The sequence below is a fragment of the Leguminivora glycinivorella genome, chromosome 5, assembly GCF_023078275.1.
Source record: "Leguminivora glycinivorella isolate SPB_JAAS2020 chromosome 5, LegGlyc_1.1, whole genome shotgun sequence".
NCBI lineage: Eukaryota > Metazoa > Arthropoda > Insecta > Lepidoptera > Tortricidae > Leguminivora > Leguminivora glycinivorella.
Genome location: NC_062975.1, coordinates 2,362,479 through 2,383,407, shown reverse-complemented (window position 1 = coordinate 2,383,407; position 20,929 = coordinate 2,362,479). Strand labels below are relative to the sequence as shown.

General features: G+C 39.6%; 3 protein-coding genes across 5 annotated transcripts in view; 2 read left to right on the top strand and 1 right to left on the bottom strand.

The window, feature by feature from the left end:
• The window catches only part of LOC125226431 (kelch-like ECH-associated protein 1B), a 33,188-nt gene extending 29,767 nt beyond the window's left edge, over nt 1-3,421 (top strand). The window contains exons 13-14 of the mRNA XM_048130414.1: nt 1,726-1,902; nt 2,992-3,421. Coding sequence (XP_047986371.1) covers nt 1,726-1,902; nt 2,992-3,236 — 422 coding nt within the window. The 3' untranslated portion in view covers nt 3,237-3,421. The remainder of the gene's footprint in view (nt 1-1,725; nt 1,903-2,991) is intronic.
• An 8,429-nt stretch (nt 3,422-11,850) lies between these two features.
• LOC125226104 (myosin-H heavy chain-like) lies at nt 11,851-16,459 on the bottom strand. 2 transcript variants are annotated; one of them, XM_048129967.1, is made up of 7 exons: nt 16,279-16,459; nt 15,697-15,768; nt 14,831-14,961; nt 14,096-14,242; nt 13,577-13,783; nt 12,360-13,131; nt 11,851-11,991 (listed from the first exon to the last, which is right to left on the bottom strand). In XM_048129967.1, exons 1-6 carry the CDS (start codon nt 16,333-16,335, stop codon nt 12,372-12,374), a joined length of 1,374 nt encoding a protein of 457 aa, XP_047985924.1. In that variant the 5' UTR covers nt 16,336-16,459; the 3' UTR covers nt 11,851-11,991; nt 12,360-12,371. The 2 variants fall into 2 exon arrangements, with proteins under 2 accessions (XP_047985924.1, XP_047985925.1); XM_048129968.1 differs by having other exon boundaries at nt 14,831-14,949.
• Nucleotides 16,460-16,911: 452 nt separating this feature from the next.
• LOC125226245 (dual specificity protein phosphatase Mpk3-like) overlaps nt 16,912-20,929 on the top strand; it is a 39,908-nt gene continuing 35,890 nt past the window's right edge. The window contains exon 1 of one of the 2 annotated variants that reach the window (XM_048130164.1): nt 16,912-17,565. In XM_048130164.1, the coding sequence (XP_047986121.1) occupies nt 17,199-17,565 (367 nt within the window). In that variant the 5' untranslated portion in view covers nt 16,912-17,198. The remainder of the gene's footprint in view (nt 17,566-20,929) is intronic. The other variant, XM_048130163.1, reaches the window with a different exon arrangement.

Genomic DNA, 20,929 nt, shown 5'->3' with positions numbered 1-20,929 from the left:
ATCTGACGTTGCTGACTGTCACTCTGACACAAAAGTCGTCATGGGTGTCGTAAAATAGGTTTTAGGGGGTGCTGATTCCAAAATTAATGACCAATTTGGAATCTGACATTGCTGACTGTCACTTTGACACAAAAGTCGTCATGGGTGTCGTAAAATAGGTTTTAGGGGTGCTGATTCCAAAATTAATGACCAATGTGGAATCTGACATTGCTGACTGTCACTTTGACACAAAAGTTGTCATGGGTGTCGTAAAATAGGTTTTCATGGGTACTGATCTCAATATTAATGATCAATTTGGAATCTGATATTGCTGACTGTCACTTTGACATAAAAGTCGTTATGGGTGTTGTCAAATAGGTTTCCAGGGTACTGTGCAATGTCAGGTTCCAAATCGGTCATGACTTTTTAAATCATTTCATTAATTTTGGAATCAGTACCCCCTAAAACTATTTGACTACACCCATGATTCCTTTTGTGTCAAAATGACAATTAGCACTGTGAGATTCCAAAATAGTTATTAATTTTGGAATCAGCACCCCCGGAAACCTTTTTGACGACACCTATGACGACTTTTGTGTCAAAGTGACAGTCAGCAATGTCAAGATTCCAAATCGGTCATTAATTTTCAAATCAGCACCTCCGGAAACCTATTTGACGACACGTTACCCATGACGACTTTTGTGTCAAAGTGACAGTCAGCAATGTTAGATTCCACATTGGTCATTATTTTTGGAATCAGCACTCCCTAAAACCTATTTTACGACACCCATGATGACTTTTGTGTCAAAGTGGCAGTCGGCAATGTTAGATTCCATATTGGTCATTAATTTTGGAATCAGCACCCCCTAAAACCAATTTTACGACACCCATGACGACTTTTGTGTCAAAGTGACAGTCAGCAATGTCAGATTCCACATTGTTCATTAATTTTGGAATCAGCACCCCTGCAAACCTATTTGACGACATCCATGACGACTTTTGTGTCAAAGTGACAGTCAGCAATGTCAGATTTCACATTGGTCATTAATTTTGGAATCAGCACCCCCTAAAACCTATTTTACGACACCCATGACGACTTTTGTGTCAAAGTGACAGTCAGCAATGACAGATTCCAAATCGGTCATTAATTTTTAAATCAGCACACCCGAAAACCTATACTCGTGGTATATGCACTTGAAATGTGAAAGTGAAAATGCTAGAATGACATGTAAACCAAAAACAATTTGAGTGACATAAAGAAGTAAAGTAATAAGCCTGGAATCGAAGTAAAGTGGGATTCAAAATACTTAAGTACTTGATTACCGAGGAATCCATATTACAGGAATCTATATTATACCGATTCCAAAGGAATGGATTACAGAGGTAATCATAATACAGCATTACAGTAATTTTCATATAACAAAAGCAAATATTTGGGATGGGATCTACTTTTATAATTAATTTTTTAAATAAATTTTAACATAATTGATATTATTTTGCGCTACATTCTAGTATTTTCGTACAAAATAATGTTTATTAGAAATCAAAAGTTTATATCGAGATAGTAGATTGTGGTTGTTATCAAAATTCCATAGAAAGGATCAAGATTGTTTTGTCCATTATCGTAGTGCGAGCGAGTGATAAGACGTGCTAGAAAGGGTCGGCATATTGGGCTCGCGCGGCGGGTAAAATACCTAATTTCGCCCGACGCCGAAATGTTATAACGCTCTTAATAATTGTCAACAGGCGTGGCGGCGTTAGGGCAGTATATCTACGTGGTGGGCGGGTACGACGGATCGCAGCAGCTGGCGTCGGTGGAGCGCTACGACACGGAGCGCGACGTGTGGGAGCCCGCGGCGCCCGTGCGCATCGCGCGCTCAGCGCTGTCGCTCACCGCGCTCGACAACCGCCTGTACGCCATGGGTGAGTACACCTCTCTACACACGCGACGTGTGGGAGCCCGCGGCGCCCGTGCGCATCGCGCGCTCCGCGCTGTCGCTCACCGCGCTCGACAACCGCCTGTACGCCATGGGTGAGTACACCTCTCTACACACGCGACGTGTGGGAGCCCGCGGCGCCCGTGCGCATCGCGCGCTCCGCGCTGTCGCTCACCGCGCTCGACAACCGCCTGTACGCCATGGGTGAGTACACCTCTCTACACACGCGACGTGTGGGAGCCCGCGGCGCCCGTGCGCATCGCGCGCTCCGCGCTGTCGCTCACCGCGCTCGACAACCGCCTGTACGCCATGGGTGAGTACACCTCTCTACACACGCGACGTGTGGGAGCCCGCGGCGCCCGTGCGCATCGCGCGCTCCGCGCTGTCGCTCACCGCGCTCGACAACCGCCTGTACGCCATGGGTGAGTACACCTCTCTACACACGCGACGTGTGGGAGCCCGCGGCGCCCGTGCGCATCGCGCGCACCGCGCTCGACAACCGCCTGTACGCCATGGGTGAGTACACCTCTCTACACACGCGACGTGTGGGAGCCCGCGGCGCCCGTGCGCATCGCGCGCTCCGCGCTGTCGCTCACCGCGCTCGACAACCGCCTGTACGCCATGGGTGAGTACACCTCTCTACACACGCGACGTGTGGGAGCCCGCGGCGCCCGTGCGCATCGCGCGCACCGCGCTCGACAACCGCCTGTACGCCATGGGTGAGTACACCTCTCTACTCACGCGACGTGTGGGAGCCGTGTATTTTAAAAATAAAAAAAAATTTGAAGTTTCAAAGTGATAAAAATACAGTGAATACATTTTCAATAAAACCTCACGAAAAAATATCGCTCCAATTCAAAGTTTGATTTCACTTATTATAATCGTTATCGATCATATTTCGTACGTATTAAAATTTGGCCGTCAGTTTTATAAGTCTAACTCCCTTTTCAAGACTGGCTATGACAACTTTCTAATTGATTATTTGATTTTCTACCTTATCGTATCCACCGTAAGTCTAATATCTCATCTGTTATATCTTCAGCGACACATGTTAACGAAGTGCACTATATTCCAGGAGGGTACGACGGCACATCATTCCTAGACATCGTAGAAGTATACGACCCGCACACGAACAGCTGGACCTTGGGCACGGCGCTGACGTCCCTCCGGTCGGGGCACGCGTCCGCGGTGTGCTACACGCGCGTGTGCCCCGACCTCGAGCCCGACGCGCGCGTGCTACCCGCCGGCGCGCAGGACATACCCATGGCCAACAACATCATAGGCACGCTATCCAATAACAACTGCAGGGGGTGCTTATAGCACCAGTGAACGTGACCGAGTGAGGCAGCTAAGTGTTCCGAGACTATATGTTACCACAATCTCGATTCCTAAGGACTTATTTTCTTTCTAAGGGCTTATTTAGACGGCCCGCGAACTTTTATGCGATTTTACAGCCTGGCAAAAAGTAGAAAATAATAGGGGCGCCACCGTCTATGTAAATCGCTTTGAATAGAATAGAATAGAAAACGTTTATTTGGTGAAAATATACAAGTAAAACAACAATAGCCTTAATCTATATACATCTTAAACTAAACAACATGCATGCAACATGTTGCATGTGGCAACTATTTTGACACTTCTGTATGAAAAAAGTAAGTGTTGCTATGATAAAAAAAAACATTTCTACTCTTTTTGCCAAGTTGTAGTTACATTGCGGACTGTTGTATTCACACGTAATGTAATAAAACTAGCACGAGTTCTCGTACCACACGGTACGATAAATGGGCCCTCAGGCTTTAAAGAGTGTGATAAGACTGCCATAGCGGACGGCTCCATTTGAAAGGTGTGTCGGTGCAGCTAACGCCGCGAATAACTTTAGGATCGGATGAAGTGTTTCCCGGAATGTTACGGGTGTGTGTAGTGTTGATGAGAGGTTGAAAATGATGTACTTACAGAAGAAATGCCATCCATTTTGGCTATTTTGTATAATTCTGTCTCCGGTTGAAATGGTTAAATTGTAATATATGAGAAATTAGTGTGAAATGTGATGATGAAGGCTTAACGCTGTATACCTCTAATATGTGAAATACGTCCACTGAAATCAGAGTCAGTTATGTTACAGACAGCGATAAAAAAAGCCTCCCGGACCACCAGGTTGAATTCCTAAAATGTTGAAATCCCGAAATGTTGACTTTCCCAGAATGTTGATTTTTTTCAGTTTCGCAAAATGTTGAATTCTTATAACGTTGAAATATTAAAAAGTTAAATTTTCAAAATGTATACTTTCAACATTTCGGGATTGCAACATTTTAGGAACTCAAGTTTATATTCCTGGAATCTTTTTTTAACATGGGTATTTTTTAATATGATTTTTACTCAGAATCGCGAGCTTTTTGGTCCTAATAGGACTAAAAATTGTCCCAAGATTTCCAGACATTTTTGGGATTGTCCATCCCATTACCGATATAGCTATGAAAAAATGGTAAACGGAATGGAAAACAAATTTTGGGACAGTTCCTTTCTCCTATCAGGCTATCAGGATTAAAAGAGTCCACGATTCTTTGAACAAATCACACTCAATGAAGCCTATCTCTCGCGGGAAATAATTCGTGTATAGGCGAATTTTGGCATAGTTGTAGGGAATGGTGTTCTAATCCACATACTCAAAGTACTGATGGGTAGGGGAGGAGCTAACGGGTGGAGGGGGTGTAAAGGTCCCTTTTTTTAGTTTTTCGCGAATAACTCTTAAACTGTGGCACATAGCAAAAAATGTTCTGAAACACAAGTAATCTTCATAAAATTCTCTACAAAAAAGTCTTATACACTTTTTATCTGGGACCAATCGTTCATGAGATATGGAAGGAAAAGATGGACAATAAAGGAATAAACTCATTTGTTTATGAACAATACGTTTATTCTTATAGAGACGCGGTAGCGTGTCAAGCCAGGTTCAAGTAACAAAAGTAGCAAGCAGCACCGTGTGTAATATTACACGAACCGTTTGGAGCCACATTTGACCCCTTCTAACTCAAAAACTATTTCACATAAACGTGTTATAATGCAACGTAAAAAGAAACCAACGCGCGTAGTAAAAGTATGAGCTATAAGCGCTCCTCAATAAGCCCGGTACTAGCAGCCCGCCTTAGTGCGTTTTCACATTATCCGATCCGATATCGGATGTCGGAAGGATTTCAAAGGCAAAAATCCAAGACGGCGCCTTAAATGTACGGGATATCGGTCCTACTTCCGATATCGGATCGGATAATGTGAAAACGCACTTATCCCGCGCGCGCGCGCAGCCCTTTATAAGCCACCGCGCGGCCGGCGCTCGCTCATCCCAGTCGTCCTCAAAACGTCGACGTAAGACTGCCCCACAAGGATGGGGCGCGACCAGATACAGCCCTCACAGCGCCCAGCGCGGAAGGGGCTACTCACACCCCAGCAGGGGTGTTGAACGACATTACAGCAGCGCTCGCTCAGTTTGTCTCGCGCAGCGATCCGATCACATTGTAGCTGACTTGACGAGCAAAGCATCACGACCGCCCGGTATTGCTTTGATGGGATAAATTCATAAATAAAATTCCTAACTATCTTCCGTCTCTACTTCGATGGGAGCTCCGTTAGTGCATGCTCCCGAGCATACACCACAGACACTGGAGCAGGCAATTCCTGCTTTTCGGCAGCCGCATCGCACCCCACACCCAGTCTTGCATCGGCAAAATATAGTTTTGAGAATGGAGTCAGGTGCCACTGGGTCGTTGGTTGTCACTGGCTTTAATATGCCATCGCCTCTTCTAGTTCATCCCCATTCAGTAGGTGGTAAATAAATTGTACGTTAAATACAAAATATTTGTACGCCTGCTTGAATATTGAATGCACGTGCTAAACTTACCTCTATTTTAGGAAAAAAATACTTATTGAATCCGAAAAAAAAGGCGTACAAATATTTTTGTATTTAACGTACAATTTATTTACCACCAACTGAATGGGGATGAACTAGAAGAGGCGATGGCATACTTTGCTCGTCAAGTCAGCTACAATGTAATCGGATCGCGCGAGACAAACTGAGCGAGCGCTGCTGTAATGTCGTTCAACACCCCTGCTGGGGTGTGAGTAGCCCCTTCCGCGCTGGGCGCTGTGAGGGCTGTATCTGGTCGCGCCCCATCCTTGTGGGGCGGTCTTACGTCGACGTTTTGAGGACGACTGGGATGAGCGAGCGCCGGCCGCGCGGTGGCTTATAAAGGGCTGCGCGCGCGCGGGGTAAGTGCGTTTTCACATTATCCGATCCGATATCGGAAGTAGGACCGATATCCCGTACATTTAAGGCGCCGTCTTGGATTTTTGCCTTTGAAATCCTTCCGACATCCGATATCGGATCGGATAATGTGAAAACGCACTAAGGCGGGCTGCTAGTACCGGGCTTATTGAGGAGCGCTTATAGCTCATACTTTTACTACGCGCGTTGGTTTCTTTTTACGTTGCATTATAACACGTTTATGTGAAATAGTTTTTGAGTTAGAAGGGGGTCAAATGTGGCTCCAAACGGTTCGTGTAATATTACACACGGTGCTGCTTGCTACTTTTGTTACTTGAACCTGGCTTGACACGCTACCGCGTCTCTATAAGAATAAACGTATTGTTCATAAACAAATGAGTTTATTCCTTTATTGTCCATCTTTTCCCTTCCATATCTCATGAACGATTGGTCCCAGATAAAAAGTGTATAAGACTTTTTTGTAGAGAATTTTATGAAGATTACTTGTGTTTCAGAACATTTTTTGCTATGTGCCACAGTTTAAGAGTTATTCGCGAAAAACTAAAAAAAGGGACCTTTACACCCCCCTCCACCCGTTAGCTCCTCCCCTACCCATCAGTACTTTGAGTATGTGGATTAGAACACCATTCCCTACAACTATGCCAAAATTCGCCTATACACGAATTATTTCCGCCGACGGACAGTTAAATGTCTTCGTTAGGCGTGCTATACTTATGACTTTCGAAATTAGACGACGTTCGAAATTACCCCAATGCACCCTACTTCAACAGTCGACAAGGTCAATACCCTGATTGCTATTTAAGCGGAAAAAATCGAAACTCATTTTTTTCGAACTACGAAATGTTTTCACTTGTATCGCACTTAGGGTCATTAGTAACCCTATCAGCTGTTAAAGTATCACTCGGGACCTTTGCTACACCCTGTAGGTACCTACCGCAAATTCAATCTTATGGAAATTCAACATTTTAGGGTTCACCATACCGCAAAATCAACTTTCTGCAAATTCAACATTTTAGGATTCAACAAGCTGCAAATTCAACTTTATGCAATTTGGACATAAAAAGAACTCAACAAAATGCAAATTCAACATTTTAACATTCAACATCCTGCAAATTCAACTTTTTGCAAATCCAACATTTTAGGAATTCAACTTGGTGGTCCTGGAGGAAAAAAAGAACGGACTTGAAAGCAATTCATATTAATATTGTCTTCTGTTACCGCCATAGTTGTCGACCACGAATGCTGTAGTGTTCGAAACGTCGGGATGAATTGTAAATTCATTATACGCGATTTCCATAGTTTTATTTCATAAGCAATTCATATTATTTCCTGACATAGACGTAATTAAGTATAAGTAGTATGACGCATAAAATATGTACAGGCGTAGTGCAAGATTTTCCTTCGTATTTTTACGGAAATTAACGTACGAACGTGTCATGCTATTTCAGTCAGTCTCAGTACAAGACGTACTGACGCTGTCTGAACTAGCATGACAAATACGTTTCCTTTTCGCGCTACATCTGTATGTGCAATCAATCAATCAATCATTATTTGCAACGTGACAATTATCACAAGTGTAGTTGAACCTTAAAATGTATTTATGTTTATTAAAACTACTGTTGTAATTCTGTTATAAGACTTATAAGTGAGCGTGGACAATTATTTGTTATATCTATATGTTCAATGTGATAATGTAAATATAATATTTTTAAGGGCTCTTTGTAAGGAAAGCAAAGACTGTTATGGGAATAAAAGATTGAATATCTTAAATAATATACTGTTTTTATTTCTAAAACTAAAGGTACATTCAGACTTCAGTTACACTCTTACAATCAATAAAATTGAGTGAAGGAAAATTTTGGCCCATTCTTCAGGCATGAATGAGTTCCATGTAATAATCAACCTTAAATCATCAGATAACTTGTAAAGATTCAAGTTCAGTAAGTATGATAGCAAATTAATAAGGCATACGGTTTTTCATACATAACACAAATACTGGCCTCTGATTCTTGCTACACACTACGTCCCTGATAAACACCGTATTTTCTTAAAATACCGTCTTTATTAGGGCAGAAAATGCAGAAATCTATAGATGATAAACGTTGTACCTGCATATATGTATTACGTAGAATATTTACACGTGAAAGCTCTAAAAATCGCTTGCAGCGAATGACTAAACCTGACTCTTATAATTCCAGTACATGTTCAACCTTAAAACAACTTTGAGGATGTAAGATGTGCTTTTGAAATAACAGAGTCAGCTAGACTTTTTAGCTGCAAAAATTTAGTATTTATGGAAGACTAATCAAAGTTGAATTTGACATCGTTCAATAACAATATGCTCAGAGCATTTCCAAATAACCATATATTTGGAAGGTACAGTCGAGTTCATAAATATCTGTACATTTCTTCACCTTAAAACTCGTAGCAATAAGGTGAAAAAATGTACACATATTTATCAGCTCGACTTTACTTATAATGTCATTAGAGATCGACTTAACTAGAATAGGTAAATTAAATAAGTCTCAAAGTCAAATTATATCAAACACGTGTACCTATATAATATGGTAGGTAATGAATTTCATAAACCATCAATTTACTTAATATTTTGTGTTACATATCTTTTCTTACAGCAAGTGAAAAATAATACATACAAAGTAAATTGCTACCACGGTTACTCTCGAATTTTAAAATGTACAGAAGTCAATCCAAGTATTTACCTAATATTAACTATTCACAATATTGAAATCAGTATAAACACAACGATATTGTAAACTGATAGCGAAGTCATATAAGATCTTCGAGTGTGCGGGAACGATCCTGCGTGTGACACTCGTCCTAAAATATAATACATCTGAGAGTCTATTGGTAAACGCTTGACAAGCGTGAATTTATTTTTATCTGCAAATGCCCCAAGTTCAAAAGCCCGAATATCTACAAACATAACAGATTATCGCTTTAGCACTCGCCTCCGTCGTCTAACACAAGTTATTCTCATATCAGGTGCATCCTCAGGCTGGGAGGTTGAATCATCTCGCGATATCGTCACACTGACTTGTGCCGAGTGGCTGAGTTTTGGCTCTATTTCAGAGGAAATGTCAATAGCAGACAAATCCTTAGCGGGAGTAGATGAGGCCAGTGCGCCGAACGGCGAAGCATATTGCGCCGCGTTTGAAGCTATAGGTTGAACACCTGTCGATATCACAACCGTCGTCACTAATCCAGGCTCGTCTACTGCCGGAGCGAGGTTGGGAACATCTTGAATACCACTGCTACAGTTTGTTTCTTTTGTAGATTCACTTAATTGTGGCATTTCCTTATTGACTTCGTTGACATCAGTTGAAGATATTTTATTTACGACTATTTGATTCTCAAAAATTCTTGCCATTTCGTTACTGATATTTCTCTCCGAGTTACCGTTACTGCTAGAGTTCTCTTTGTTGTCGCTCGGAGTGGGCGAGTTTGAGCTCGGCTCTGCGACGTAAACGTTATGGGAATTGGTTTCTTCCGTGTTTTCACTAACTGACAATTTCTTTTCACCTTTGGTTTTTGGTCTTTTGTTGCTTTTTGAAGACTCCTTAACCTTTTCATCTAGCTTGGAAACATCCGTTTGGTTTGTGTGATTATTTGTATTTGACACAAGATTTTCATCTGCTGCTGAACTCTCAACAGTTCGTTTACTTAGTTCCCCAACCTGTTCTACAGTGTCGCCGTGTGTATTATTTGAAACTATTGTGCCATCCACATCCTTATTTTGTTTATGTTTTGTACGAGTTCTGTCTTTCAGGTCTTTGGGTTTGAATGTGTTTTCGGCAAATGTGGGCTTTCCTAAACTTTCTGTAAAGTCTTTAGGGTAAATGTTGGTGGTTTGTGGTTTGGCAGGAGTTCCAGGTTCGATGATGCTGTCCTGCGCGTCCTCGGCGGCGGGCGGGCAGCAGTCGGCCGGCAGCCCGTGCGCCGTGCGCGTGGCGAGGTTAAGGTCCTCTGGAGTTATTAAACTACTGCTGTCACCAAATAATTCACTAAATTTGTTCATAGACTTTCTTTCTTTCTCCGTATCTTTCTGAGATCTAGTCGTTTCTTCAGAATCGACTCTCTTATCTTTGGATGGGCCTCTATGAGATTTTCTTTTGGAGGATATCTTCTTTTTCTCTTCGTTTTTTTCTTCTATCTTAAGTTGGGTTTCGTCATTACTTTCATCGCTTAGCTCTAAATCGCCCTCGACAATATGCCTGGAGTAAACTCTATGTTCAAATTCGTGAAATACTACAGTTTCTACTGTTTCTTTGGCAGGTTTTTCCTTGACAATCAATTCAGACACGTTTTTACGTTCTATTTTTTTAATCTTTGAACTTGCTTTCTCGATACCATCTGATATTTCCGCCTCTGCGTGGAGTTCAATCTCCTCTGAACTTTTTTTGGTTAATTTTTCAACTGTTTTTTTCACATCAGGTATATTTTGATGTGCTATTTTATCGTTACTTTTTAACCTTTCCTTTTCAGGCTTATCTGACAACTCAGATTCTAATTCTTTGCCTGATGATGATTTTTGTTTGGATTCTTTGTCTGATCTTTTTTTAGGTCTATCTGTCTTTTTCTTGTTAGTCTCTAATTCAGACTCGTTTGAACTTTCTCTATTACCTCTAGTTTTTGAACCTACATTTACAGACTTAGTCGGTATCCTAGGTGCAGCGAGTCGTTTAGATTCCATTTTGGAGTATTTTTTAAGATTGTCTGTTTTGTTGTAGTCAGCATGTAATTCTAACTTGTTTTGATTTTCTCTTTCGTCTTTGGTATTTGAACCTAGTTTTTCAGACTTTTTTGGAATCTTGTATGCAGAAATTCGTTTAGGTTCTTTTTCTGATCTTCTTTCATGTTTATCTGTTTTGTCGCCAGTCTCTAAGTCTGACTGGTTTTCATTTTCTCCGTTGTCCGCAGTTCTTGGACTGGACTTTTCAGAATCATTCGGTACACTGGAAACAGCAAGTTGTTTAGGTTCTTTTACTGGTCGTTTTTCAAGTTTATCTGCCTTTTTGTTGTCTGACTCATTTAGATTTTCTCTGTCATCTTTAATTTTTGCTATCGACTTTTCAGACTTATTAGATATCCTAGATGCGGTGACTTGTTTAGATTCATTTTCTTTCTTAACAGTGTTATCTCGTTCAGGATGTTCTTCATTCATAGAATGAATCAGCTTTTGTAGTACACTTGGTAATAATGGGTTGTCATAATGGCTCTTTGTGTCAACTTCTTGGCTATCTTTAGAAGTCACTACTGACTCTTCATCTCTACGACTTTTCACCTTCTCTTTCGTTTTGAGTCTCGTTTTTGTATGACTTCCTTTTTCAAAGTCTTGAAGCATATCTACAGGTGATTGTTCTTTGTAACGTTTAATTTCAACTTTTTGACTATCATTTCTATGATTCTCTCTATCATTTCTATTGGCAATTTGCTTATTAAATTCTTCAAAATCATAAATATCATCCAAAGCCGTGTCATATGTATCTGAACCTATTTCACCGTCTTCGAGAGATTTTACAGATACAGGTTTATCTACATCCATTTCATTAACAAGTTCTTCACTGATTTCTAAAGGCTTAGATCTTAATGCTTTTGGCACGTGAACTTCTTCAAGGTTCCAAAGGGATTTGTCAACAGGCTGTAAAGATATGTCATTAGCATGGGCCGACTGTAGGATATGCTTGTTTCCTTCACTGCACTGGATATATCTGTCACTGCTTAATCTAGGATCATCAAGGACGGGCGTAGGTGTACGCACGGGCGGGCGGGATCTGGTTTCTAAAACAAAAGCGTTTTATATTAAATTATTTGAATGTAATTACATTTAAATAATTTAATATAAATTTAATATAATAATTTAATATAAAAAATAAAAACAGCTACGGCAGCCAAGTAGACCATCACTGTTTTTATTTTTATATGTATAATAAAGGTTGTTATTAAAATTACTAAGTATAGTTTGATTTGAACAGCCAGAAACGTAAGAAACCATAATCTAGCAGTAAAAACTGAAATCAATCAAAAATCATCTGTAACTATCAAATAATATATTTTGTAATCCAAATACGAGAACTCATCAAAATTTAAAAACAACACAAATGCAGTTAAAAATTGGTAGACAGTAAAATGTATAGACATTCTCTTACCAGTCTGGGCTACTACGGGTTCGTTAGAAGATTCTTCCGTGTGTGAAAAATCTGGCGAGCGGCAAGTGCGACCAATGTTTCCCACATTAGGGGGCGATTCGTTATGATACTGGCTTTCGCTAGGCCTTCTTTCTTCGTGGTGAACAGGAATTTCAATTCTTGGTCTCTTACTTTGTGGTTCTCCATATTCCCCATGAATTTTATGTATGACAGAGTGTAGTTCTGGATAGTTGCCTGACCGCCCGTGATAAGACTTGCGACGCTCGCGAATCCGGTTTCGTATCGGTTGTCTTTCTTGCGGAGGACTTCCCAAGCGATGCCTCTCTCTAGGGGGCTTTCCAAGCGTCGCCTCTCCCTCTGTGGGCTTTCCAATCGCCTATTCCGTATACGATCCTCCCCTAATTCTTTCGGGCCCCGGTGATGTCTTTCAGGGCTGAATCTGTGGTGTAGCGAATCACTTACATTTTTGTTTCTATCATAATTATGTTTACCCTTAATGATATTTCTGTCTGGGTCATTATGATGTTTTTCTCTGGTAGAAATTCTTTCAGTATCAGAAAATCTGCCAGCTCTATTTCTAGTAAATCGTTCTCTAAAGGGATCAGGATAATTTACGGGCCTATCAAGTGGACTGTTATACAACATTTTCTCATCCTGAGAATCGTCTCGCCCCCTTTTGCGGGTTCTCTCAGGTTCTCTAGATGCTTTAGGTTTTAATGCGGAATACATGTCTTCAAATTCTTCATCAGAGCTTAACTTTGAAAGATGGGGCCTGAAAATAAAACGTAATATGTAATAAAATACATAGGCGGACTTCTTCAGTGCTGAGCAAGTGCAAAATACAAGTACTAAACACAAGTTTGAGCAAATATTATGGAAAAAGTATATGTGTCATGACCGCAACTAGGTGAGTGTTTTATTACTGTAATGTCCTGTACAGTCATCTTTCTTGGCTGACCGTACCTACTGCTATATTGTTGTGTTGTCTACCTTCTGTTTAATGTTACACTAACAATTAGCTTTTAAATCTTCAATGCATACTAATATTAGTGTGTGTTTGTTTGGCCGTCCTTCACGGCAAAACGGAGCGACAAATTGTCGTGATTTTTTAAGTGAAGATAGTTGAAGGGATGGAGAGTGACATAGGCTACTTTTTGTCTCTTTATAACATTGCCTTGAACGATAAATAAATAAATTAAATTAATTAATTAACTTACCGAGACAATACAGAGACCCGTTTGTTGGCAACGGGAGATGGAGGTTGATTGTCCGGGAACACCTCATGTTTCTGAAGCTCATTTTCTTTTGTATCTAATCTGCTAGATTTGCTGTTATCAGCAACTGTTTCACTACCTAGTACCTTGTAGGAATTGTCTGTTGCAGTGGAGCTCGGTGCAGGCGATTGGGGATGGCTAGTGTTCCTCCTAAAAACATTACATCCAGGTAACACAGCAGGAATATCCATACTAATATTATAAATGGGAAAGTGTGTGTCTGTTTGTTTGTCCGTCTTTCACGGCAAAACGGAGCGACGAATTGTCGTGATTTTTTAAGTGAAGATAGTTGAAGGGATGGAGAGTGACATAGGCTACTTTTTGTCTCTTTTTAACGCGAGCGAAGCCGCGGGCAAAAGCTAGTAAATATATATTTGGAGCGGAAATTGTTCTGACACCAAAACATTTCTGTCAGCCTTTATGGTTAAAATTATTTTACAATAATTTTACACTTTTATGTACCTTAATAGTTGTTCCCTCCCTTTTGGACCTTTGTTCCGTGGTTTCTTTTTGCGTTTAAAGCCAGTTTCGTCGCGCACATTCCTTATCAGTTCTTGAACTTTATGTGCAGGGCCATTTTGAACTGCTTTTATCACTAACAAGTCTTTTCTGTAAACAAATAAAGTTGAGTTCATTAAATAACAAAGGTACATTAATAGGGGCGATATACACACAGGCAACGAATGTCGTAAGACGCGCCTCAAGCGACGCGGCGCCAACCGCGCCACCGCGCCCCTCGGCGGCGCGTCTTACATCTTTCCTATACAAAGTGTACTGAGGAGACGTTTTTAAATTACACTCAAGCGACGCGGCGCAGGCGTCCGCTCCACGCCCCACGTCCCAAGCCGCCTTTTCTTTCTTTTTTATTAACCACTGTTATATTGCACAAAACTTTAGGTTTTTCTTAAGTGGGTGATAGATGTATGAGCAAGTACGCGTACTTATGGCTCGACGACCTCTTTCGACTGTGTGTAAGTACCGTAAGTAAGCGTACTTTAAAACCGGCGCGCATAGTCGTCGACGATCCAACCAGTTTGAAATCTTTAAGTATGCGTAATTGCGTACTTGCTTGTATGTCTATCACCCACTTTAGTGCCAAAATTGAAATGCAGTTTAGTACAGGTTAGAATCTTCTGAATCTTGCAGGCTACAATAAATAAAAAAGAGAAACTAGTATTTTTATTTAATTATACTTACTCAATATTAAGATTTGTGATCATTTCAGTCTTCCTCTGTATCTCAGCTCTTGATATTTTCAGAAGAGAAGAATAGTTTGTTTCAAGTTTCTTAAACTCTGCCTCCAGCTTATCAAAATCCTGCAAAATGCTCTAAAATATCAATGCACATCCATTCAATGGCTTCCTGATGCCATTGGTTAACAATGGAATGTATAATGTTCTAGCAATGATGTTAGTAGGACAACTTTATTAGTGTGTGTTAAAACTACCAACACAGTAGTAGGAAAACTTGCTAAATGATTCGATGTGATAGTAAAAAGTTGTTATTTAAAAGTTGCGTTATTTTGTATTATTTGGTCAGTTGACTGAATTCATTGTACCATGTTCAACACTGGGCAGTTTCACCTTGGCCAGGTGTGCTAGAAATAAGAGTGAAAACCAAACACAAAAAATATAAGAAGACACATAGATATTTTTATGAACCACTTCTGCTTATATCGGAAACACAAATTCAATATTAAATAAACTCATGAAATGGTAAATTTAATTAGTTATTAATCTTTAATGGCACATCATTATTAACTGCGAAATTTGATGTCCCTGGATACTGAGGGTTAAACCAGTATTCTCAACTTCTCTTCGCCATACACAAATGTTTTACCTTACCAACTAGAAATGTTATAGGTACTATCAGCTGCAAAAGTGCATGGAAAAATTATGAATGAATTCATTGATAAATTCGCCATGCACTTTTGCAGCTGATAGTACATTTATTAGTCTTTGGTTACTATACTACACAGAGTAGGTAAAAGATGGAAACAATGAAGTAACTTGCAAGCTAACATGGAAACAAGCACACCTTTACCTTTCACAGACATAACATACCTTCTGCAGCTTTTGCATGTTTGCATTGCAATATTCCAGTTGGCGCGTCAGGTCGACATTTTCATTTTTCAGCTGCAACAATCAAATCATAGACGCATAATATATGAATCAATTACACTCAATGTTTCATGTCTGATTATAGTTTTACCTAGCCTCTCCAGACCTTACCTTAAGCACACATTCAACACTCAAGTTCGCAATGTCAGAAACCTGCACATGACTTTTATTTATGTGATTCTAAATATCAAATGGATATCTTTCTGAGGTAAAGTTCTGGTCAGCTTTGGTCTGTTGCTTGATATACCACAAGATATTTTAGATTGGGCAAGAAACTTGACCGTGACAGACCTACAGTGCAGGTGTTGCTAAGTAAGCAGTTTTCTGGATGGCTAATAATTATTGTACAAACATTATACTTGGCAATTAGAATTAAGACATTATCATGTTAAGAAATAAATACTATAAGATGCTTTAAAAGTGGTTAAAAAAACCCTAAAGCCGGATCTCATCAATTGGAGAGGCAGTTAAATGTGGTTTTACGCTAAAAAAAAATTTGGCGCTAAAATGTAGTATCGTTCTTACCCTGTTCAGTGTTTCAACGTCATCGTAATTTTCTAAATCGTTGTATAAAAGATCCATGATTTCAGGCTTTGTTTAAATGGGTATAAAAGCACTTAATTACACAAAGAACCGTGATAAATCACTCAAAAATACCTTAAAAATAAGAAAGAATAATTAGAACTTGAAGCAAAGCAAACGTCAATGTCGCTACACAATTACACATCTCAAACGCAATTTATTCATTCCTTTCTTTATCTTTCCATCTTTCCATTCCATTTCCAACTACCTGCGCCGTTCATTTCAGTCATTTCGTTCCTTGATCAACCAATCAGAAAACATTGAGAGGTGTACTACATCTCTGATTCGAAAACTTACCAGGCACTTTATTATCTCGCTTTGTCACTTCAAGGTACCAAAAGTGATAGAGACAAATATAGGAACAATAACAAGGATTCTAAATTTGCGTTAGGCCCCCTTAATATGTTTGACCCTAAAAAGTATTTGAGACATAGTTTAGAACGCTAAAATTTGTGTCTATTCGCCATCTAGATTTTTTTTTAAACTGGTAACACAAACTTTTAACGATTTCATTCATTCGTTTGGGTACGCCTCTAGAGAATCAATCACTCATTCATTTGGTACCCATCTCGTTTTTTTGTCATTTCGCTTTCATTCGTGCTTTTCGCTGATGCGCATCGCAAGGATCGTGCGTCGCGTTTATAGCGAAGCGGACCTTCATATTTCAAGTGTGTTTTTAAATTTAGATGGATTCTCTCACAGTTAAATACATGTTTCTAATAAATAGATTAATCGTGAAACCAGTGTTAACAACTATGACCGTGTGTATATCTTTAGTTTGCATGGTTTCCATGCAATAGTGCAACAAGCGTTTTGAGTCGCAACGGGCCCTTGTAAACAGAAGAAAGGATTTCGGCTACAAGATGCCTACGGACTCTGAATGCGAGTGTGAGACTGTTTCGAAGGAATGGCTGCTGGCGAAGCTGCGGTCAGATGAGAGAGATACGGTGCTAATCGACTGCCGGGGCTCCAACGAATACGCGGTGTCGCACATCCGGTCGGCGGTAAACTTCTCCATCCCGAGCATCATGCTGCGACGGCTGGCCGCGGGCAAGATCGAGCTGGCGTCGACGGTGCAGTGCAAGGAGCTGAAGGCGCGTATCGTGGCGTGCCGCGCGCGGGGCACGTTCGTGCTGTACGGGGACGGCGCGCCGCGGGACCCGGACACGGTGCACGGCATCCTGCTGCGCCGCCTCAAGCAGGACGGCGTGCAGGTCGTCTGCTTGCAAGGTAACACTCATGCCATCCTTAACAACTAACTCATCTTGGATTACATGCACCCAAAGTATCAATATTAGCCTCTAGGTGAATATTTGCTTCCCGGCAAAATAAAATTTTATTTAACCCAAAGGACTAGCTGGCAAAATAAACCCTTGACACCCTCTTACAATTTAAACTGGAAATTTGACCCTTGACTATGGAAAAAGGAAATGTCTGATGAAGATAGTATTGAAAAGTTGTTTCTTACTCTAGTAGTATAAAATATACTTTTGCAGAATTTTTGAGGAAATTAATGAGTAGATTTTATTTTTTGTGCTTTTTATGCTTTGACCTGAACAAGTCAGTGATTGGATCGGACCCAGTATTTAAAAAAATGACTAGTTACAGGGATGTAAATATTTTGCATTATTTTGTTATATTTATGAAATGAATGGCTGAATCATCCATCTAGGCAACAATTATCTAATAGTGCCATTCAAAGCCAAAGAACAAAAATACTAGTACCTGAACAATTTCCTCATATTTAATTCCTAAATTCCCCAATGCTGGCAACTCTTGCTCCATATAATGATGCCAAGTAAATATTGATTGGCCATATTCCTTACACTTTTTATATATATTCAAGTGAAAAATGATGTCATGTTTATCTAACTTGTTATTATATCTGCATATTATTCATTCATACTCACAAAAATTAAACCTGAATGGAGTAATGTGGTTTTCCTTTATATTCAGTTATAATAATAACATACATTTACCTTTTTAAAAGTGGTTCTTGAAGTGGTCATTGCTCAAATATTTTCCTATATCGAGACAGTCAATGGTCAAGACAAGACTATGAATCACCAAGCATATAGGGGAAATAGGTATGAAATCATGAATGGGTCAGCATCCATCAAGTTTCAATTGTGTGAATGCATTGAAGAATAAAATATCATTTTACTTACAATCTTTACATGACTTTGCTCTTTTGCTTCAAACGCAATAGGGCCCTCGGCATATTCTTTAATTCAATTAGGCTTGCAATACCTTCTGCATTTCAAAATTTCAACACAAATTTTGTTAAAAACATCCTTCACATGATGCATAAATATGCCTTTTAGGTATAAATCACCAGCAATATATTTGGAATGCTAACTCATACATTTTAACAGTTTTATAACTAAATAAACTAAACTTCTAGATCATGATTTGACATGCTAGTTATAAAAGACGGTAGGTACTTGTTTGGTACTTTATTTAAGTTTTTTTAATCACCTCATCAAAAACCAGATGCCTCACAGAACATCAATGTAATAGATATTATTGGTGTCAATGATGTAAAATTAGGTATTTTTGCCACTGTAGGAACTTACATAATCATCAATTAATTTAATGAATATCTAAACTTATCTTAGTATAAAACCAACAAACTGTTTCAAATATCTATTTAGTGACTCTCCATTCATTAATTTCAATATTTAAGTATCCATTCAGTTGTCAGGCAAGGAATTTTGTAATAAAATACTGATTGTCTTACTTAGAGTAAAATTATGATAGTTATTAAATTAGTCATATTACCTCTTGTAATTATAGAATTATTAGGATTAATCTGCAATACTATATTAAATAATGGATAAATTCTACAATACTTATTGTGGGCCAAACAACCAGAGCCAAAAGTTACATACTCAAAGTAGGTATCTTAGCTGCTAATGCAACAAAAGCCGTAAAATAATCTACAAATATCAATAATAATATCCTGTCAACATTGACAAATCATAGAATTAATTATTATCCATTGCTAACTGACCCATTAAACCCATTTAAGACTGCCTACTCTGCACATTTCTTCAAACTGCCGATTTATTGGACTCTGCCCACGTATTCAGCCTCACCCATCTAATAAAAATACCTGCCCTCCTGTTCCTGTACAAGTGGTGTACTGGAAGAGATGGTTACGCTCAACAGCGAGAGATTTATAAAGGGCTGATACGATGAATCCTGTTTAAAAGAAACGTGTTTAAGACGCTACAGGAGCGAAAATGGAAAGGAGGGTTCCCCTTTCAATTTAGGAATTTTAGTTAAATATACTAGTGTTATTAGTTTTTAGTTAAATATACTAGATTTATCGAAAAAAAATTGTCCATTCAGAACAACTTAGTTAAAAGATATTGCGAAAAAATCTTTAAAATCGAGGTTCCGCTCTCGACTGTTTCCTCCTTCAAAACTTAATCAATCGTAACGAAATTTGAGAATCTGAATAACAATGAAATTATCTGTGTCGGATCGTTTAGTTTTTTTGGCTAATTGTTACCAATTTTGAATACCACACCTTTTTTGCGCCATAATAAATAGGACCGTTTTTGGATATTTTTGATGGGCTCTAGTGTCTCTAAAAATAAGAATATCTAAAAAAAACAAAACGCTCCGACACAGATAAAAATAATAATAATCTGTGTTGAAAAAATCATTGCTCTATCTTCAAAACTTAGGGAGGAAATAGTCAAGAGCGTTTGTATGGAGAATTGACCCCTCCTGTATCGTCTTAAAGCATGCCGCCGGGCGCGGAGGTCGAGCGTCCACGAGACGTGGGAGAGGAAGTCCACTACTTATTGTGCTCCTCAATGCGAGACGATAGATTATGATCATCACGCACACACGCGCACTGTTTCCGAACACTGTATATGTATATGCGTACCTACTGTGTACACTACTATACAGAGTAGACACTTTGCATTCAATCTTATATTCAGTTGTCGACATTCATCGCATTCTTTTGTAATTTTGGATCAGATAATATACAAATCTGAATTAGTCCAGCACACATGTGATATACAAGTATGATATTTCCGGCTGTGAAAAATAAGTATCTATTTCCACTGTGTTTTGTTAGAAAACTAGAGTAATTGAACTTGTACTTGGGATAATACTTAGCTACACATACATAATACATACTTCAATGCGCACGAGATTCAATACTAAAGAATAAGTAGCTTTAATAAATCCCCCTACAATAGACAGTAATCCTATAAAAACCGAGAATGATCAAAGATCCTATAGAGAAAAACCGTTGAAGTAATACAAACGGGATGATCAAAGAAGGGGGCCGGAAACGCACCGCCTCGACCCACGTCCGACGGAAGAGCGCTGCCATTTTATTGATAGGTTCCTGTTTCACTCACGTCCTGTCAATTTCATTAAATCCGACGGCCCCATATGCACGCGTGCAATTTTATTTAAAAACACCAACAGCTCTCCGTCGCGACGGCCGGGCACCGCATCGAGTCCATCTCATTCATTAATCAATTGAACTGGCCAATTCCACTTATGGCGGGCGATGGTCGGTCGTAAAATAAATAATAGCACGTGCGCTTGCGGCCGAACAACAGGA

Coding starts and splice junctions, on each gene's coding strand:
- LOC125226104 (XM_048129967.1), bottom strand. CDS start 16,335: ATGGATCTTTTATACAACGATTTAGAAAATTACGATGACGTTGAAACA. Junction 14,243..14,830: donor ATCACAAATCTTAATATTGA/GTAAGTATAATT, acceptor ATTTGTTTACAG/AAAAGACTTGTTAGTGATAA. Junction 13,132..13,576: donor CGGGTCTCTGTATTGTCTCG/GTAAGTTAATTA, acceptor TTTTATTTTCAG/GCCCCATCTTTCAAAGTTAA.